This window comes from Sminthopsis crassicaudata, chromosome 1 (assembly GCF_048593235.1).
Source record: "Sminthopsis crassicaudata isolate SCR6 chromosome 1, ASM4859323v1, whole genome shotgun sequence".
In the NCBI taxonomy this organism is placed as follows: Eukaryota; Metazoa; Chordata; class Mammalia; order Dasyuromorphia; family Dasyuridae; genus Sminthopsis; species Sminthopsis crassicaudata.
In genome coordinates, this window is record NC_133617.1 from 400,694,248 (window position 1) to 400,714,273 (window position 20,026).

Below are 20,026 nucleotides of genomic sequence, written 5' to 3' on the forward strand. Positions count from 1 at the left end.
AACATTTTAACAAGAATTTATCAAGTACCTATCATATGCCAGGCATTGAATTAAGCACTTTGCAATCCTCAAAAAAATACTGGGAGGCAGGTGTTATTATTAATCCCATTTTACATATAAGGAGACTGAAATAGATGATAACTTGGCTAGCAAATGTCTGAGGCCAGATATCAAAATTCATGTCAGGGGGTAGCTAACTATACAGAACACAGGGCCTGAAATAGGAAGATGGGAGTAAAAATCTAGCCTCGGATATTTCTTAGCTGTATGATCCTGGGCAAGTCACTTACTCTGTTTGCCTCAGTTTTCTCAATGTAAAATGAGTTGGAGTTGGAGAAGAAATGAGTTGGAGAAGAAAATGGCAAACTACTCTAGAATTTTTGCCAAGAAAACCACAAATTGGGTCATGAAGAGTTGGATATAATCCAAACAACTAACTCGCATGTGTTTATTATGTAAGTAGTCAGCATGACATAATGGACAAAGTTGTAGACTTGCAGGGAAGGGGGAGGAAGAAGAGAGGAAAAAGAAGAGGAAGAAGAAAGGAAGAGGGGAAAAAAGAGGGGAGAAGGAGAAGCAGGGGAGGGAAGAAGACAGGAAGATGCTCCTAGTTTTTGGACTTCAAAACCATTATCCCTGAACTGGGTATCTTCATTTCCTTCCTCCACTTCTTTTCAGCTCCGGTGCATTGTCTTCCCCCAATAGAATATAAGCTTCTTAACTACAAGACTGTCTTCAGCACTTAGCACAGCACATAGTAAATGTTTAATAAATGCTTGTTTCCTTCCTCCTCTCAACAAGGTCCAGCAAACAATGAGTAGAATGAGGACATCTTAGAAAAATGTGGTTTCTCCAAATAGGCTATAGGAATATTTGTGGTGATGTGGACATGTAGAGTCAGGAAAGAAATGGAAAAGGAAGTTCCAGCCAAAAATTAAGATTCTGACAGTCATGCTAGACACTGAAGGCACAAAGACAAAAATGAAAAAGTCCCTACTCTCAAAAATTTTCTCTTTTATTAAGCGGGAGGTTATCAACAAATATCAGGGTAAGAGATTTTTTTCCTTCTTATAATTCTGACAAGTTTAATTCAGGTTATATGAAGGGAAACTCTCAGAAGTGAGAGATGACCTCAAGGGTCACCTAGTCAGAAGCAAACCTGAACTTTTCTACAGCAAATAATCACCCAGCTTCCTTTGAAGGTCTCTAGTGATATGGAAATTCACTATCTCTGGAAATGACTTTTTAAAAAATCCAAGTTCAATGTCTTTTTATATTGTGAGTCCATGATAATTCTCTCTTTTTTAAAGAGTTCTAATGGATAATAAAGTTTTTATTAAGATATCTAACCAAAACTAGTCTTTCTGTACTATCCACCTATTGAACAACACCTTGAACATGAGAGACATTTAACCAATATTTATCAAATTGAATATATAGCTTCTAGTCCTGAGGCAAAAGTAACTACAATTCTTTTTCCAAATAAAGGACCTTTACATACCTGAAAGATAGTTTTTCTTTTTCCCTAAGTTTTCTCTCTAAAAATTAAACATTTCTTCATTTAATTGTTATATAACATGGCTTCAAGCCTCGACTCATTTCTGCCTAAAATGAGGTGTCCAGAAGTAAACATAACCATCTGTGCCAAAGCAAAAAATAAGGCCATTATCTCCTTGATTCTAGACACTATTTTAATGAAGCTTAAGACTGCACATCATGACCACATCATGCTGTGACTTCCTACAATATATTTACTGGAGTAGCCCCTCTACCTTACCCCACCCCACAAGTTTTTGGTTTTTTTTTTTTACCTGAGCTGCTACATGGGTTTTTCTCCCATATTCTTCATTTTTATTGATTCTTTGACCTCAAGTATAAGATGTTATACATATCCTTAATATATTTTACCTTATTAGTTTTGCTCCATCATTCCATCCTATAAAGATCTTGTTGGAACTTGAGTTTATCATTCCAAGAGCATTATATCTATGGCTTTATTCAGGCCATTTATTTTTAAAAATTCAAATAGAGCAAGTCCAATTTTACTGTAAAAAGAGATTATGTTCATGCTATCTCCATGCATGATGATTTCAAAGACCCAAGCATACACCTTTTTTGCCTAAGTCTAATTTTTAGAACATGAGATCAGATCTTAAATTGACAATCTGTGAATCAGATTTTTATGACTGTCTTTTATTATAATTGATGTCCTTTGTAATTCCATACATGTATTCATTTATTGTTATTTTTTTTAGAAATCCCATGCATTTAAAAACATTATTTGAGACAGGGTCCATAGGTTGTACTGGATAACACAGAAAAAGATTATCATCTATTCTATGTAGAAGAAGCTTAGTATTGCTATTATGTCATCATCCCTAGACTTCCCTATTGCCATCTTATTAATTTTTTTTTCAATCTGGCTTTGCCTTCTATTAAATATATGTGTAACTTCAAAAATGTCACGAGGTGGCAGCAGATTCTCATTTTTGTCACAGCCACTGCAAAGACTCCCTCTGGAGCTATGTGTAGATGCTGAATATCAATGGTGAAAGCAGTTTATTTAATCAATTCCTTACTCCCCATTTTTCACCCATGAAGCTCCATGTATATGCTACCTCTCTCTGGTCCAGACTTACATGCATAATTTATTCTGAGGTGAGGGTGAGAGAGGGGAGAAAGAAAGGAAGGAGGTATAACTACTCACCATCCCAAAGGAAAAAGTAAAAGGCATTGATCTCAAGTGATAACAGAAGGGACTAGTCATAAGAACTTCCCCATGGTACATTAATGGGTCAGGCTGTGAAATCTCTTCCAATTCTCTTTCCCAGCAATATCTAAGAAGTGGAAAACAAGCCATCTGTTTTCCATTCTGTTATGAGCCAAACTAAGATAGGGAATAGACTCTGTTTTTCTTGCCCCAACCCCATGGCACAGATCACAGTATGATCACAGGCTGGCATTCATCACCTTTTGTATTAAACTTTAGAAAGCCAAGCATGAAGGCTTCTTTGGGGTATGCAAAAAGGATTAGGTTAATCTGCTCAGAATCTAACCATCAAGAGTCTGCTGCCCTCCATTGGGACAATCATGGCTTAATGGACTCAGTTCCTGCTAGACTCAAAGAGTTCTATTATTGGATTTAGTCCAAAGAGAAGTCCACTCTGCAGGTACTGTTGGCACTTTCTGTGGCTTAAAGACAAGAAGAGAAAAGGGAAGCAAAAAATTAAAAGGGGAGAGGAAATGAGGATTAAAATCCACAATCCAGCCCAGCTTCCTAAATACCTACTCCTTGGATCACCGATATCAACGATGTAAATGTGTCCTAGGAGCAGGTCTGAAAGGACAAGGGATAAACAAGCATATAGAATCACGCTCTCTAGAGGTCCATGGACTTCAGGTAGATCCCAATTTTTTTCTTCTATATAGAAGCACCCTACAATAGTTGGGCTGAAAAGAAATCTGTCATTGCATCTTACATCCAACCGGTTTTAATCCTGCCTTCTGAAGCTATCCAGTATAAATTCAAACTGTCATTTTGGATGATGGGAAGACATCAGTGGTAACCTAGTACAACTGATACTTGATCAAAAATCACTTACTTTTCTTTCTTATTTTTTTTTGGGGGGGTGAAGTGACTGGCCCCAGGTCACACAGCTAGTGTCTGAAGCCAGATTTGAACTTATCTTGCTAACTCCAGAGCCATTGTACCACCTAATTGCCCTCAAAAATCACTTCCAATACATTATCCAGCCTCTCCTTGAAGCATTCCAGGAGGAAACAGCCTCTTCTTTCCCTGGCAACTTGGACCAATCAAGCCTAGTTAGTATGCTTTTCCTTGCATCAAACTAACTCTTGGCAATTTCCCCCACCTAGTTCTCCCTTGGAGTTGAGGGTGAGATGTAGAGAGCAAAACAAGCCTAAATTCTCTTTTTGTATAATTCTCCAAATATTTGAAGAAGACAGCCATTTCATAAAATGTGGCACCCATTACTGGACAGAATACTCCAGATTTGCTGACTAGGACACAGTACAGAGGTTCAATAACCTTCACTTTCTGGATATCACTCTTCTCAGAGAATATTAGCTTACTTTGGGTTGCTGTATCACAACAATGATCTCTGTATTGAGGTTGTCATCCAGATCTTTAATAAAGGAACTGACTTTATGTCTCTTCCAACCTTAACTTTTAAAGTTGACTGTTTTTAACCCAAAGCTTAGAACTTGACATGTATTCCTATTAAATTTAATCTTATTGTTATCTAACATGCTAGCTATTCCTTTCAGCTTTGTGTCATCCATAAATTTGATAAGGATGTCTTCTATGATTCCATCCAAATTATTGATTAAAGTGTATAATAGCAAAAGTCCAGGGACAGATCTCTGTGTTGTTCCACTGAAGAATTCTATCCATTCTAAATGGAACTATTAACAATTATGGCTTGGATTTAGTCACCCTGACTGTTCCAAGTCTCATTAGACAAAACTATCATCATTTAGACTAAGGATGAAGAAGGTCTGGCCCATGGGCCATATAAAGCCTGCAAAATCATTTGATCTTGTCCTTTCAAGGCAATCATAGGCAATGACAAGCTAAAAGCCAGGTATATTTCTACCCTCCCACATTGCTTGAGTTTTTAAGTTGATAATTTTGTAAGGTCTGTGAATAATGTTATAAATATCCAAATGGTCCTTGACAAAAATTTTAAAAAGTTCCTCACCCCTGATTTAGACAATTTCTCTTTATCTTTTTCAGGAGGATAGTATGATAGATTATTTTAATGCTTTTATGATATTTAAATATGCCATGCTGTATCAATTTTGCTGACTAGTCCCCATACCCAGTCCGAAAAAAATTAGGAAGTTGTCACATTCAAACTTGGCTTTTTTTGTTTGTTTGTTTAGGCAAGCAACTAATGACTAGGATTTAAAAGCCAGCTGATAAAGCAATTGTTTTGCTAATAATCATATGATAAGCTGGGAAAGCCATTCTTCTAGCTTGCTGGGGGTATTATGGTCAACATGTGTTTTTCAAATATGAGAATCTCTTATAGTGTCAGGAAGTTCCCTTTGTGAATAGTCTGTTTTTTGTTGAATGCATGTTTCTCTATTATCCTATGCCTCTTTCCAATCCCAAGACAAAGAGTCCTGTGTGTATATTTATACTACATGCATGATGGGTAGAATTCTTCTGGTTAAGATTGTATTACTCTATTTGTCTGTGGGAAAAGGATTGAAGCCCTGATGCCCAATTCCCTTCTGAAGAAGTGGTGACAGAATGGACTGTGGATTCTTCCAGTAAGGATTGCTTAATGTTTTTTTTTTGTTTGTTTGTTTTGTTTTGTTTTGTTTTATTTTGTGGGGTAGGAGGGAGTTCGGTTCTTTTCTTGATCATTCAAAAGCAACTTTGGTTCTACCAACCTGGAAAACTAAGCAACCATAATTTCTGGCACAGCTTTGACTCCTGTCAGGCTACTTAAGGGATAAGAGATCAATCTACAGGTAAAAGACATCTAGTTTACATGGACACCAAGCTCAAACTCGCTGCCATATTCTGAAATCCCCACACCTCCCTCTTCCCTCCTCCCCACACCCTGCAGGTTTGTGTGTAGTGAATATTACTTCCCATGAGGATGTTGGTGGGAACCAAGTTGCCATTTATGTTCTATTAATACAAATCAAGGGCTTTGAGTACAAGGAGTTTAAGAAAACTACAAAAAGACAGGAAGAAGGAAACTCCACAGGGAGTGCTCAGAACTCCCTCACAGAAGCCCCAAGCTGTCTGTGTGTTAGACCACAGTGCCCCGAGGGCCTCACAAACACAGTAAGAAATCACCGCTACAGAGAAGAACAATTGTGAGACTCACAGAACCTGACCAAAATGGGACTGGGCTAGTCAGGAAAGGGCAAAGCTCACAAATCAAGAATAATAAGGCAGGCAAGTCCATGTCTCTAAAGGTCTTTTGCCCACAGACACTGACTGTTCTCTTTCATGATCAGCATACAAATTAAGTCCTCCCTCTGCATCCAGGACCATCTCCAGCCGTCCTGCTCTATGTATGGCCACTGGACCCAGATGGTTTCAGGGGAGAAAGGGAGGCTGTTGATTTTTGCACAGTCCTCCCTCACTTATATCCAACTCCCTGATGTCATGGTCCTCTTAGGGAAGGAGGGACAAACAGTTGCAGGTTAAGTCAAGGACAAAGTAGGAATCCTATTTCAAGAGATCCCAAGGCTCCATTCTCCCAACACTTACCGACAACAGTGAGAACGTCTTTATCAATCTGGGCCTTGATGTAGATTCGTCCTCGACGCTCAGTGTGGTCTGTTCCGCAGAGGCTGGGGACATTCATCACACAGCGCTTGTGCACGTTCATCATGCAGGCTGGACAGAAGAGAGAAAAGGAAAAATCTGTGTGATGGGGGTTCAGGATCATAGGCTTTAGGGACAAAAGAGACCTGAAAAATCATTTGGTCTCACCCCTGACTCAGGAGAAGGGATATCTTGGTGCCCAAATTCCCAATGTCAATGTTATCTCCAGATTTTAAGGAAGAGTGGGAAGTCTATCATTAGTCAAAATTGAAAAGAAAAAAAATGTGGGTGAGAAGGGAGGGAAGAATAGATCGGAGAGAGAGAGAGGGAAAGAGAAAGGGGAGATAGGGAAGGGAAGAAAGAGCAGAGGCAGAAGAAGAGAGAGACAAGAAATAGAAGGGAGAGAGGAAGGGAGGAAGACAGAGATAGAGAGAGACAGAAACAAAGAGAGACAAACAGAAAGAAGTACACACAAAGGAGAAAATAAATGGCAATCCATTTGCCCCATATCATTGACGAACAGTTTGGATTTGAACCCATGTCCTTTAACTCCAAGTTCAGTATGCTTTTTATTATATTATACTGCCTTTAATTTTGGAGAAGTACTACAGATAAGTGCCACAGAGAGGTATAACTATAAGCATAGACATGTATAGAATGCTTTATAATTTGAATATTATTTCATTGGAATTTTATAAAAAATGCTGTTAGGTACTGAAGATCTTTACTTTTGTTATTTGTCAATTTAAGTCACATTCAATTCTTTGTGAACTCATTTGGAATTTTCTTGGCAAAGCTATTGGTTTGGATTGGCATTTCCTTCTCCAATTCATTTTACTGTTAAGGAAACTGTGGCAAACAGAATTAAATGACTTTAATGGATTTGAATTCAGGCAACACAGTATTCTATTTACTGCATCACCTAGCTAGCCACCCACAACACTATATACACTATCTTCCTTTAAAAATATAACAAGTCAAGCTTCTTAAATAAGTCAAGCAAATATCCACTCTATCTCTGTCATTTCTCTCTGTATTGCTTAACATAAACTGAAAAAGGTAGGTGGTATAATTCCTATTTTCAGTTGCCACATCTCAGAGGAACAGATTCCAGGGTCAAAAAACAACAACAATTTTTTTATTCTTCAGAGCTATACATCAAAGAACATTCTATATGTCTCTTCTCCAGAGGAGTAAAGGAAATATTTAGTTATATATTGCTATTGGTGAAACTATCTGTCCATCCTGCTATGAACCAAGTCAGTCCCAAAGCTTCAGGCAGCAGCACTGAGTCAAAATTCTCAAATGAATACTGAGAGAATAAGAAAAAAGAGAGGATGAGTGGACAATAGAGAGAGCGAGAGTGAAAGCAAGCGCAAGAGAGAATGACAAAAAGAGAATTAGACAGCAAGAAGTGAAAACACAGTGAGAGAATAAGATGTATGTATGTGTATGTGTGAGAAAAAGTGGGGAGAGAGGGAGTGAAGAAGAAGGAAAGGGGGAACAAAGAGAGGGAATAGGGGAAATGAAGGAGGAGGAAGAGAAGGAGGGAGAAGAAAATAGAACAAGGGAGCAAAGGGGATGAGGAGAAAGGAAGCAGACAAAGGAAAGAGAGAGAGAAAGTAGCAAAAAGAGCAAGGGGGAGAGAAAGGAGAAGATACAGTGAGGAAAAAGAAAAGTGGGAGGAGAGAGAAAAGAAGGAAAAGAGAACTGGAGAAAGAGGAGGGGGAAAACAACATTATTTCATCCCAAATTCCCTTCAGGCATCACTGGGCTCATTTGCTATTCTGACTTGGCATATTATATTCTCAACAGTCAAAAAGACAAGAACAGAGAAAGGGGAAGTCCCTAGAGAAATTCCCTGTGAACATGTTTGGGGTGGGAAATGGCACAAAATTTGTCACCACATTTAAAGCTCAATCACTGGGTTCAGTCATCAGCTCTCCAAGGATGGTCAGATTTAGAAGGGTGACGTGTCCTTTGGTGTTCCATTTTTGTCTTCTAGCCCCTCCTTGTATAAGAGCTCTTGGCCACTGTCCACCCACTGCTTCTAGCTGCCATCAACTCAGAAAGATCATCATTATTCCACTCACAAACTCAGATTGGGCACCCAACATATGGAAAGTCAACTACTGATTCCCCAGTCTCAGTCTTCATCTTGGGCCTTGGAGCCCATGTCAGGTTATCTAAGGAAATAATAAGTTAACAAAGCTATTTCTGCCAACCAGCCAAATCAAAGAAGCTGAATGGATGGATAGAAGGAAAACCAGGGGGTCCCAAGGGCACTTTCCCGTTCCCCTGAAGTAGTAACAGCCCTAAAACAGAATTAACAAACATTTCTCTGTGACTTGGTCTTTGGGGACTAGCTCCAAAAACAGAGCTGGCAACAATCTATGTGTGCCTGAGGGGATGGGGAAGTCAGGATGACAGCTTTCATGGAGAACAGTGTTTGTATAATAACACAAGTGAGTGCTACCTGGGGATTTTAGAGAACTGCAAGCACAATACATATCAGAATTGAGATGTACCAGTCAGTCCAAAAAGCTAATATAATCTTTAGCTAGATACATAGAAATAATGCCTAAAAGGAAGGAGATAATGGCTCCATTGATCCTGATCGGATCAATGTTAGGAAATTAGGAAGCACTATTGTTTTCCGTTCTGGTCAATGAATTTTGGGTAGAAATTGAGAAGCTACAAAAAGTTATCAAACTATGTATACCCTTTGATACAGCAGTGTTACTACTGGGCTTGTATCCCAAAGAGATCTTAAAGAAGGGAAAGGGACCTGTATGTGCAAGAATGTTTGTGGCAGCCCTCTTTGTGGTGGCTAGAACCTGGAAACTATGTGGATGCTCATCAATCGGAGAATGGCTGAATAAATTGTGGTATGTGAATATTATGGAATATTATTGTTCTGTAAGAAATGACCAGCAGGATGGTTTCAGAGAGACCTGGAGAGACTTACATGAACTGATGCTGAGTGAAATGAGCAGGACCAGGAGATTGTTGTATACTTCAACAACAATACTATATGATTATCAATTCTGATGGATGTGGCTCTCTTCAACAATGAGATGAACCAAATCGGTTCCAATAGAGCAGTAATGAACTGAACCAGCTACACCCAGCGAAAGAACTCTGGGAGATGACTATGAACCACTACGTAGAATTCCCAATCCCTCTAATTTTGTCCGCATGCATTTTGGATTTCCTTCACAGGCTATTATTATTTCAAAGTCCAGTTCTTTTTGTGCAGCAAAACAACTGTTTGGACATGTATACATACATAGTATATAACTTATACTTTAACATATTTAACATGTATTGGTCTACCTTCCATCTGGGGGAGGGGGTGGGGAGGAGGGGGAAAAATTGGAACAAAAGCAATTGTCAATGCTGAAAATTTAATGAAAAAATAATACCCATGCATATATCTTGTAAATAAAAAGCTATAATTTAAAAAAAGAAAAAGAAATTGAGAAGCTACTATGTGACCAGGATGGTGAGGAAACAAAGACCATATTATATAAAGAAGGTTGACAGAATGAAGAACATTGAGTATGGGAAAGAAAATAGCTATGGGAAAAATGATCACTGTCTTAAAGGGAACAGCATATAAGAGGAAGGGTTATTCTTATTCTGGGTATAGGAAGAAGGAAATTCTTGATTTCACATAAAGGAAAATTTCTAGAGAATTAAAGCACCTCAAAAGTGGAATGGACTGTCTTAGGGGTAATGATCTCCCTTGGAGGGAGTATTTAAGTATTTAAGTAAGTTGGTGATCAACTGTCAGGATTGTTATAAAATAAGAATAAGATACTTATTTAGGGACAGTTATCCTAAATGATGCCCAAAGTCTCTTAAAAGGGATGAGATTCTATAATTCTGTGACTAGAGATCTCAGTAAATGATAGGGCACAGTATGGAATCGAGTGTTTTAAGTGTATTTTTTAATTAATGCATGACTACTTAGGAATATATCTTGCTAACATTTCTTCAGGTGACTAAAAGAAGCTTGAGAATGATTCCTTTCCTGCTAGCCTAATAGAGATAAATAAAATTAAGAGTTTTATAATCAATCCTTTTAAAAAGAAACGAATCTTTGGAAACTGGGTGACAAAAGGGACAGATGCAGATTCCCTATTTTTATAGAATGGGGAAACTAAGACAGAGAAAGAGGAAATTACCCAAAGTCATCATCAGAATTAAGGGGGAAGAGAAATATAATCCTAGTATTTGGATTCCAAATACATGTTCTAAGCTTCAAGTGAGGGTTAATGGAAGGAGTTTGGAGTCATAAGTCAAGAAAGCAAGATAATGTTTGGAAAGCATTTTGCAATCTTTAAAGTATTATTTAAATATTATCATAATAAAATAATAAAATATTAAATATTATCATAATAACCCTCAATATCTCTAGTATATCATCATCTTCATCTTCACCATCACTGATCCCAGCTCTACTAAAAAGTTTAACAAGTCATCTGACTTAAGGAGTCATTTCCCCTTTCTGGGCTTCAGTTTGCTCAGCTACAAAATGAAAGGAGAGGGGATTGATTTAAATTATTTCTAAAGTCACAGGAGCATAGGATTTAGACATAGAAGGGACTTTCAAAGATCATTGAATCCAGTCTCCTCATTTTATGGATGAGGATCTAAAAGCCCAAATTAGCTTTCTCAAGATTACCATTAAATGTAGTTAAGTAGTTGAATTGGGATTTCACAAATCTTAGGAGTTAAGAGTCAATCATTCTTCTGATCTCGGTGTAATAATCTCATCTACAGAATCCCCAAAAGTTGACCATCTGGGTTCTGATTTAAAATGTTCAATGTGAGAAATGATTATTTCTCTTTTATATTTAACAACTAATTATTCTATTAGGATCAAGGTTTTTCCCTTTTTTTCTACTTCTTTATCTAGAAAATAATCAGTGTGAGAAATCTCTCTTAGAGATTTACCCAAGCCAAGATCTAATTAGACAGTAAAAGAAATTCTAATTTTGGGCTAATGGGTACATTCCTGCTCATTTTGTTTGCTCAAGCAGAACTGGGGAAAGGTTGATTTTTCCTATTATCAAAACAGGTGACATTGAAATTGATGTCTTTGATCAAGATTTGAATGACCTAAGTCATATTCCCCAAAACCTTCATTTTAATATAGACCAGCCTTGTGTTTGTGTTAAACAATCCAAGTTGATTTTCACGGCTCAGAAACACCTCCTATTGAAGGGCATATAAACTGTGAGACTATATTACTAGTCTTTGGTCTAAGAGAGATGGTAAAATGCTCATCCTTCTATTAACAGTCTGCTGACCTTATTAATAAAATGTTTAAATTATGCAGAAACTGTCTCTCAAATATTTTTAAACATCACACCAGTGATATTGAACTTGTTGCTGTTTGTCCTTTATTCTCAAAGAGGAGCCTAACATTAGAGAGATGATTTCATGACATGTAAGTAAATTAAGTGAGAGAGGGCTTGGCATTGAACTTAACTCTTCATGGAGGCTACTTAATACACTTTTGGACAAGTAGTCTTCCCTTTAAAAAGAGAGCCAAAGGCTGCCATCGCTCCATTTTTCACTCACTGGTCCTAGTTCTAACTAGCAGAATTATTCTTCTATATGAAGTACTAATTGCATTTTCTTATTGTACCTTTTCCACATGTACCTAGCTATCTGTACACCTGTCTTATCTCCCAAACAAGATTGTGAATTCCTAGAGGCCACAGATTGAGTTTTATTTTTCTTTGCATCCTAACTAAGCAGAGGTCTTGCTCATAAGAAGCATTCAATAAGTGATTCGTTTTAAAGTAGTAAAATTTCCCTGGGGCACCAAAAACATAAAGATCAATTTATCTGAATAAATATCACTTACACAGTTCTCAATATAGATATCATTTGTTTCCACTGTTTCAAAGGGAAAGATGCACTATTAATTATAAAAATAGCTTCTATTTCTATAGGACTTTAAAGCTCTAAGTGCCTGAAGAATTGTGCATAGAAGCCTACTCTCAAAGTCTGGGTTCAAATCCAGTTTCTAACGCACACTGGCTCTATGATCTTGAGCGGGTTATAACCTCTTGATATCCTGGGCAACTCTCTAAGACATTAAGTTGGAGAGAAGGTGCTAACCTGCACTGATAGAGGGAGTTCCCCCTCTTGGAAGCTTCCTATATGAATGGAATCACATGTCTAGTTCCTATCCCCTTTAGAGTTTACTTATTACTTTGCTGAAAAGATTTCTATAAGATACTATGAATAGGAATAACCCCAAAGGCAGTTAGGTAATACAGTAGATAGAGGGCTGGACCTGCAGTAAGAACTGAGTTCAAATCTAGCCTCGGACACTTATCAGCTTGTGAGCTTAGACTATTTGTTTGCCTCAGTTTCCTCAACTGTCAAATAGGAATAACAGTAATTATAAAATGGGAATAATAGCACCAACCGGCCTATCATATGATTATCACTAAATAAATACTAACTACTATTTATTATATTATCAAGGCAACGAAGTGATGCAGTGGATAAAGTGCCAGCTGGGCCTAACATGAGGAAGATTTATTTACCTGAGTTCAAATCTAGCCTCAGATACTAACTAGCTATGTGATCCTGGGCAAGTCATTTAACCCTATTTGCCTGTTTCCTCAACTGTAAAACAAGCTTGAGAAGAAAATAGCAAATCACTCCAGTATCTTTGCCAAGAAAACCCCAAATAAGGACACTACCACTATTACTACTACTAATTATTGTTATATCACAGGATTTCTGTGAATCAAAATGTTGAAGTATTCAGAAATGTGAGCTCTTATTATCATTATACACATCTATATTGATATCCATGCCTTCTATTTTCAGTTATTCCTGCTGGAAGGAGGTGATCCCTGGTTCTCAAAGACAGCAGGTAGCACTGGCGCAAGATGCAGCAGGTTCTATGAAGCTGAAACTCCTCAGGAATGAGCCCAGTAATAAAATGCTGGCTTGTTTTCTGATGTGGAACTAGCCTATTTAAATTCTGAGGCAAAGATACAGTCAACCTCAGGTCTAGGGTTGCCTTCTAGTAAAGGACATTTCTCAGGAGGGGTAATTAAAGGTCAAGTATAAAGGGTAATTTTAGTTATTTGTAAATGATGATGACTACAGACTGGCCAGGGGAGTTCTGGGCTTATTCCTAGGTTGCTAGAAAGAAATGCATTGTTTTAAGCACAACCAGTCTCTGAGACCATTTATTGACTGTATTTGGGGGACCGTGATCAGTCAGTGGAGAGACTACCCCACACCGATGAAATTACTGATTCCTGAAATCTGTACCTCTGCCTGCAAAGTCTCTAGCTTTCTTCTTGTCTTCCTTACAAATTGGCTCTTCCCTTTGCTTGATGAAGGTATTCTCAATTACCAAGTACTCCAGACTATGTCATTCAATCTATCCTCAAGGGCTCCTGGCAGACATGGGCTAAAATATATCTAGCTGATTCCGCACCAGTCCCCAAAAGAGGACAGCAGCTGCTTGAAAAAAAAAAGAATGACAAATGATTACTAAATTAAACTGTCTTACAAAACCTTTGTCCTGACTGATGAGAAATAATCATACTTTCTCAAGAAAGAGTCCTGAACCTGAGAGGTGAATGTTTTAAAACTACATTTACAAGTCAACAGCTAGGTGATTCAGTGAATAGAGCTCTGGAGCTGAAGTCAGGAAGATCAAGTTCAAATCTTATCTCAGACATTTAGGTTTTATGCGACCCTTGGCAAACCACTTAACCCTTCTCTACTTCAGTTATTCATCTGCAAAATGAAGATGATAATAGAACCTACGTCACTGGGTTTTTATAAAAACCCAATGAGGATAATAAAGATCATTTTGCAAAACAAAGTGAAATACCAATGTTATCTATTATTATTATTACCATTATTCAGAAAAGCTTATCATCAGAACATTAGTCATTAGAGCATAACTTTAGAGCAGGACAGGACCTAAAAGTTCACCTAGCCAGATTTTAAGTCATAAGTGAACATAATGTTCATCTAGTCTGAGTCTCTTATTTTATAGATAAGAAACCAAGACCCAAAAAGATACTTGACTGACCTAGTTAAGTGATTTTTACATAATAAAGGACACAGCCAGGAAATCATGTATTTTGCCTCCAAATCCAAATCCCAAAACTCTTTCCACTGTATTTCACTGCATCTAACACCTTCATCTAACAGAAAAATCAGGCCTGACAAAATGAGCTGTCCAAGGTCCTAGAGATGTTAGCTGAGGAAGGATTCTATCCCAAGTCTTTTGACTTCAAATCCAATACTTTTTTTCCATTGTACCATGATCTCATTGCACTGCATTTGAGGCATTTAGGATCTCTTATTAAGTGAGGCAGTTGGATTTCAGAAATATTCTTAGTTTCAATTTAGCTGGAACATAGAATATATGGAGCAGAATAATCAACCAATATGAAATGGTGAATTTTGCCTGTTTCTCCTTTTTTCTTTTTTGTAAAAACAAGAAGGGATCACTAAAGATTTGAAGGTTAAATAAGCATATGATTCGATTAATCTGACAACTAAGTTCTTAGATGATGACTTTATTTTTGACACAATATATAAAGTTTATTAAAAATTTATAAAGACCATTTTAACAGGTATGGAGGAATTGCAATTTCCATTGAGATAGGGAATGTACACACTGATAAAATTATAGATCTGGAAACTGCTGAAGAGTCATCACCTCCATGACTATCCTTTCTCTAGAATCTTTAAATATCAGGCTGAAGGAAGAGATGTAGTCCTACCTTAAACTAAGAAGACAGTAGCAATCACATTTCTGTTTCCAAATCACCCAACCTTGACCTAAAAGAAATTCACTTTGGACATAAACACCAAACCCAACAAACAGGTCTTTCTTGTTTGCTTCCAGCAGTCAATAAGTAGACAGAAAAAAGCTGGGGGGCTTCACTTACTGTCACATTTCATTCCTTGGTGAATGAGCCCATACAGCAAAGAACCGCAGTGGTCACAAAATGTTGGACTGGAATAAGTATGAATTTTAAACTTGTGCTTGCTCCGTGGATCCTGAAAACCAAAAAGGAAAAAAAAGGATGATTGTTAATTATATGAATTTCAAACAAGCCAATATTAGACATAAAAACATTCTAGGCTATCATTTATAAGTTGCTATATAAATAATAAACATATACTTCAAATCTTATTGAATGAGTTCATTCTGTAGAGAGCCCAAGTTCTATTCTGTTCATGTTACTCTCCCAACCAAAATCTTTCAATGTCATTCTACTGCCAACAGGATAAGACCAAATTTCTTTGCCCAGCATTCAAAGTCCTCTATAATCTCTTTTCAACCACTTCAGCACTCTGATCTTATACTATTCCCCTTCATAGCCTACTCTGCAAACAACTGGCTTGCCTGTCATTCCCCAAACAAATCGCTTTCCTTCCCTCACTTTTGATTCTTTGCTCAATTTATAACCTCTGCTCAAAATTCCCTCTCCATTCTTTATTACATCTATTCTAAAAGCCCCAGCTCAGATGCTTTTTAATTTGTGAAGCCATTCCCAGTATTCCCAGCCAGAAGTTATCCCTTCCTGAATTTCACTGTCTCAAATGACATTTTGTTCATATCTGTTACAATTCACTTCACTTTACTTCAAAGCAAAAGTATATATACCCTTTAATTTCAGTTTAAAAAACACACACAAATAACAACAAATACACACTAATAAACAAATTCCAAAGGAGAAATGCTGAATGGATTGGACAGATTCTAGGATAAAGTTTTAAATAATGATTATCAATAGCTCTACCATGTCTTCAGAACCAATGACAATAGAATTCCAAAGTAGGGAAATGGAATTTATTTCAGTACATTTCAGCTTCAAAACACTGTGAAATTTGTAGTAAAAAGGACCCCTATAAATAATCTATTCCAATTCTCTCATTTTATAAAAAAACTGAGGCTTAAAGCAGCTAAATCACTTGTCATTATTTTTAAGGTATACAGAAACTTACTAATTGGTCGAACTTGGGCAATTCATGTAACTTCTTTGAGCATCAGTTTCCAATCTCTAAAATGAAAGGATAAAACTCAAAGGCCCCCTAAAGGAACTTATTTACTGCCTTCTTTCAACTATTATTCTCTATAATTATATATGTGTGTATTTATGTGTTTGTCTATGTATGTCTGTATAAAATGCTATTACTATAGCTGTTCTCTAGAACTAGAACTCTGAAGGAAAAATCATCTTAGGAAAAATTTGGCATGTCAATACTATACCAAGAAGCTTTGAATCAATCTCTGATTGATGATTCTTTGAGTGATAGTAACAAATTCTAATCTCTTATTCTTAAAATCAACAGAGAATCAAGACAACAGAGTCAAGACTTCCCTGAGATTCCTTGAATTCCCTATGGTAAACCCAGATACAATTCCACAACTCCTAAGGATAAACACCACACAATTCACAAAGAAGCATAGTTAAGGGCAGTGGACTTGCCACAACCTGGGCAACATCTGGCTAGATTAAGTCAATTCAACAACAACAAATATTCAGTGAGGGCTTACTGTATGCAAGACACAGGGAATTCAAAGACACAACAAACAACTAAGGTGATGTCAGTAGAGCAAAGAATGATATTAAAAATATAGAAGTAATAGTAATAGCTAATACTTATTTAATACTTGCATTGTGCCAAATATTATACTAAATGCTTTACATGTATTATCTTATTTGATTCTCACAACAACCCTGAGAATTAAGTGCTATTATTATCTCCACTTTACAATTGAAGAAACTGAGCAAACACAAGTTTAATGACTTGTTCAGAGTCACACAGTAGTAAATTTCCCAGGCTAGACTTGAACTCAGGATTTCCCAACTCCAGGCCTAATGTTCTATTAACTGTATCACCTACTGCCATGAAGAGGTCTGTGTTGGGAAGAAAAAAGAAAACTTTGGATACATAAGGTAAGCAATAGAAATTAAAAGCCAGCTTCTGAGGGAAATTAAAGAGATATAATAGTTGGATCATCTAGGTTCTAATCTCACTTCTGATACAAGATGTGGGATTTTAAGCAAGCTATTCTCAATCAACAAAGCTTTGTTAGATATTTATTATGCACCAGGCAGAATTTTTTAATCAGAGAAATTAAGATGATTATCCTTGTACTGCCTTGTGAGATAATCTGGTATAAGTAAAATAAGTAAAATACTGACGACTGCAGAGTTCTTCACAGAGATCACTTAAACCATAGGTACTCAGTAGTTAGCTTATGGAGTTATTATGAGACAAATTATCTGATAAAACCTATGGAACCGTCTAAACATGGATGATTTTTTTATAATGAAGTTAATTTTGGTCACCCCAAAGGTAGTTGGAGGGAAGATACTAAGGAAAAGATGGTGTTATCTAATTCTGAGTTAATTAAGCCTAAATGGTCAAAGGGATGGGAAACAAGAGGTCAGGGAAGAGTTGTGGGGAAGGAAAGAAGAGGAATTTGATAAATGTTATAAAGAATTAATAAGAATTTGGTGACCTCTAGAACGATTGACATTGACTGTTCCCCATAGGAAAAGCCCACATGTCTATTCTGACAGGCAAGATTGATGAAACAATGACAATTGTCTGGGATTTCAGTAACCTTGAAACACTGGCTTGCATGCCATTACTATTGCAGAATACTGTGGTCTTAGAGGAATTGTGAGAGAAAAATTCTTCTATTCCTCATTTATTGTTCCCATTAAATTATGACTGAGCTGATCTCCCAGGCTTTGATTTCCTGTTACAAATTCCTTGGACCACATATACCTTCTCTGGGATTATTCTTTCCCTCAAAGCATATTATTTCTCCTCAATCCCCTTCCCAAGTTTAAGTGATCCAATAATCATTAGTCACCAAATTGTTAGGGCTACTCCAAATTTGGGGGTTTTAGTTCTTTTTAAAGGGACCTGAATTGTAATTCCTCCTTCCTTCAAGGCCAATCTTCTCTAAGAAGTCTTTCTTGATCACACCAGCCCCCTGTGAAGACTTCTTTCAAATCACTAAATCTCAACTGTCTAAAAGACACTGAATCAATGATTATGGAGAACACTTAGAGGGAAAGCCTCCACAAAGGGGAAGAAGATCTGGGTTTGAATTCTTTCTCAGATACAGCTGTGTAAACATCAGGAAATTACTTAACCTCTGAGTGCCCCAGTTTCTTTATATATAAAATTAAAATAATAGTACTTTGGGAAATTAGCATGATCCAGCAGATAGAATGTTGAATTGGGAGTCATAACTGCTTTAAAAATTAATAATACTAGACAATTCTGGTCAAGACAGTATTCTGTGGGCAGAAACAGCTAAGAAATGGTCTAGAAAGGGGGGAATTAATATGGTAGCACAATACTAAAAATTTGTGATCATACAGGTGTTGTTTTTTCTCACTCAATTTCTTTGCCCCAGACTAAGATGTTCTTTTGTCTTTTTACTGTGTAATTGTTTTAAGATTACTTAGACTAGAAATTGTACCTTAGATGTCATCTACTCCTACACTCTTCATTGTATAAATAAGGAAATTGAGGCACAAAGAAGCTAAGTGACCTGGCTAAGGCCACATAAGCATTAAATTTTATAGTGTCAAGATTTGAACCCCCATCTTTTGACTCCAAAATTTTCATTTTAACTATGAAATCATACTCTCTCCAAAAAGTATTTTTATTATATACATATATTGATGTTATGTTTGTTTTGTTATAACATTATATATATAAAGAATAACTATATCTATATCTATATCTATCTATCTATCTATATATAATATTCAGAGGTTAAATGACATTCATACCATACAATTGTGTCTGGGAAAGAATTCCAATCTAGGTCTTCTGATAAAAAAAATTAGGCATATCTGCCATGCCCCACTGCCTCCCTATTGGTCCTGGACAGTAAAAATGAGTTTGGTCTTAATTAACAGTCTATTAATGATATGTCAGGGCTGCTTACAGAGATAGACGAACAGTACTGAGAAGTCAAGCTGGAAAGGGGTCTGGCAGAGGAGTGGGGAGGAGCTGGAGTTTCCAGCCTAATCATTCAAGCAAGTGCTGACACAGACTCAGCTGATCCTGGGCAGAGAAGCATAAGGTAGGGGGAGCACGGGTCCTAACCACATCCCCCAGCACCAGTATGTCCCTCCAGTCTAGCAATACCCCATATGTCTAAGTAAAGGACACAAACATCTGTTATAGAGACATTAGCAAAGAATTAGGAGGTAATGTGTGAAGAGCAAACAGTAAATCTGGAAATACTGTACAGCAGTCTGAGTAAAGATTGCCTCTCAAAGATAAGCTGCCAATGGTCAAGAAAAAATGTGTGTATGTGGTAATACACATATATACACATACATGATGTATGTACCTGTGTGTACACATTGTATATATAAATATAAATAAGCAAAAGAGTGAAAATAATACCCATTGATGATTGTTTGAAGTCTGGGTTTATATAAACTATATTTGTGGTGAGGTGGGGAGAGTACATTGGATTAATGCAGTATGAGAATTGGACCTGTGATTTCCTTGCTAGAGAGCATTGTGAAATGAAATTCCCTCTAATACAGGTCATTATCTTCTTGACAAGTCAGAAAACTGCCTAAAGCACTAAAAGATTAAGTGACTTTCCAATCATGTAAACAGTAGGTATCGTAGGCAGTATTTGAACTC

General features: G+C 37.0%; 1 protein-coding gene across 3 annotated transcripts in view; it reads right to left on the reverse strand.

The window, feature by feature from the left end:
* PRKCB (protein kinase C beta) overlaps positions 1-20,026 on the reverse strand; it is a 629,528-nt gene that overhangs the window by 340,403 nt on the left and 269,099 nt on the right. For all 3 annotated transcript variants that reach the window (XM_074280025.1, XM_074280027.1, XM_074280026.1), the window contains 2 exons: positions 15,271-15,382; positions 6,257-6,385 (listed from right to left, as the gene is read on the reverse strand). In XM_074280025.1, the coding sequence (XP_074136126.1) occupies positions 6,257-6,385; positions 15,271-15,382 (241 nt within the window). The remainder of the gene's footprint in view (positions 1-6,256; positions 6,386-15,270; positions 15,383-20,026) is intronic.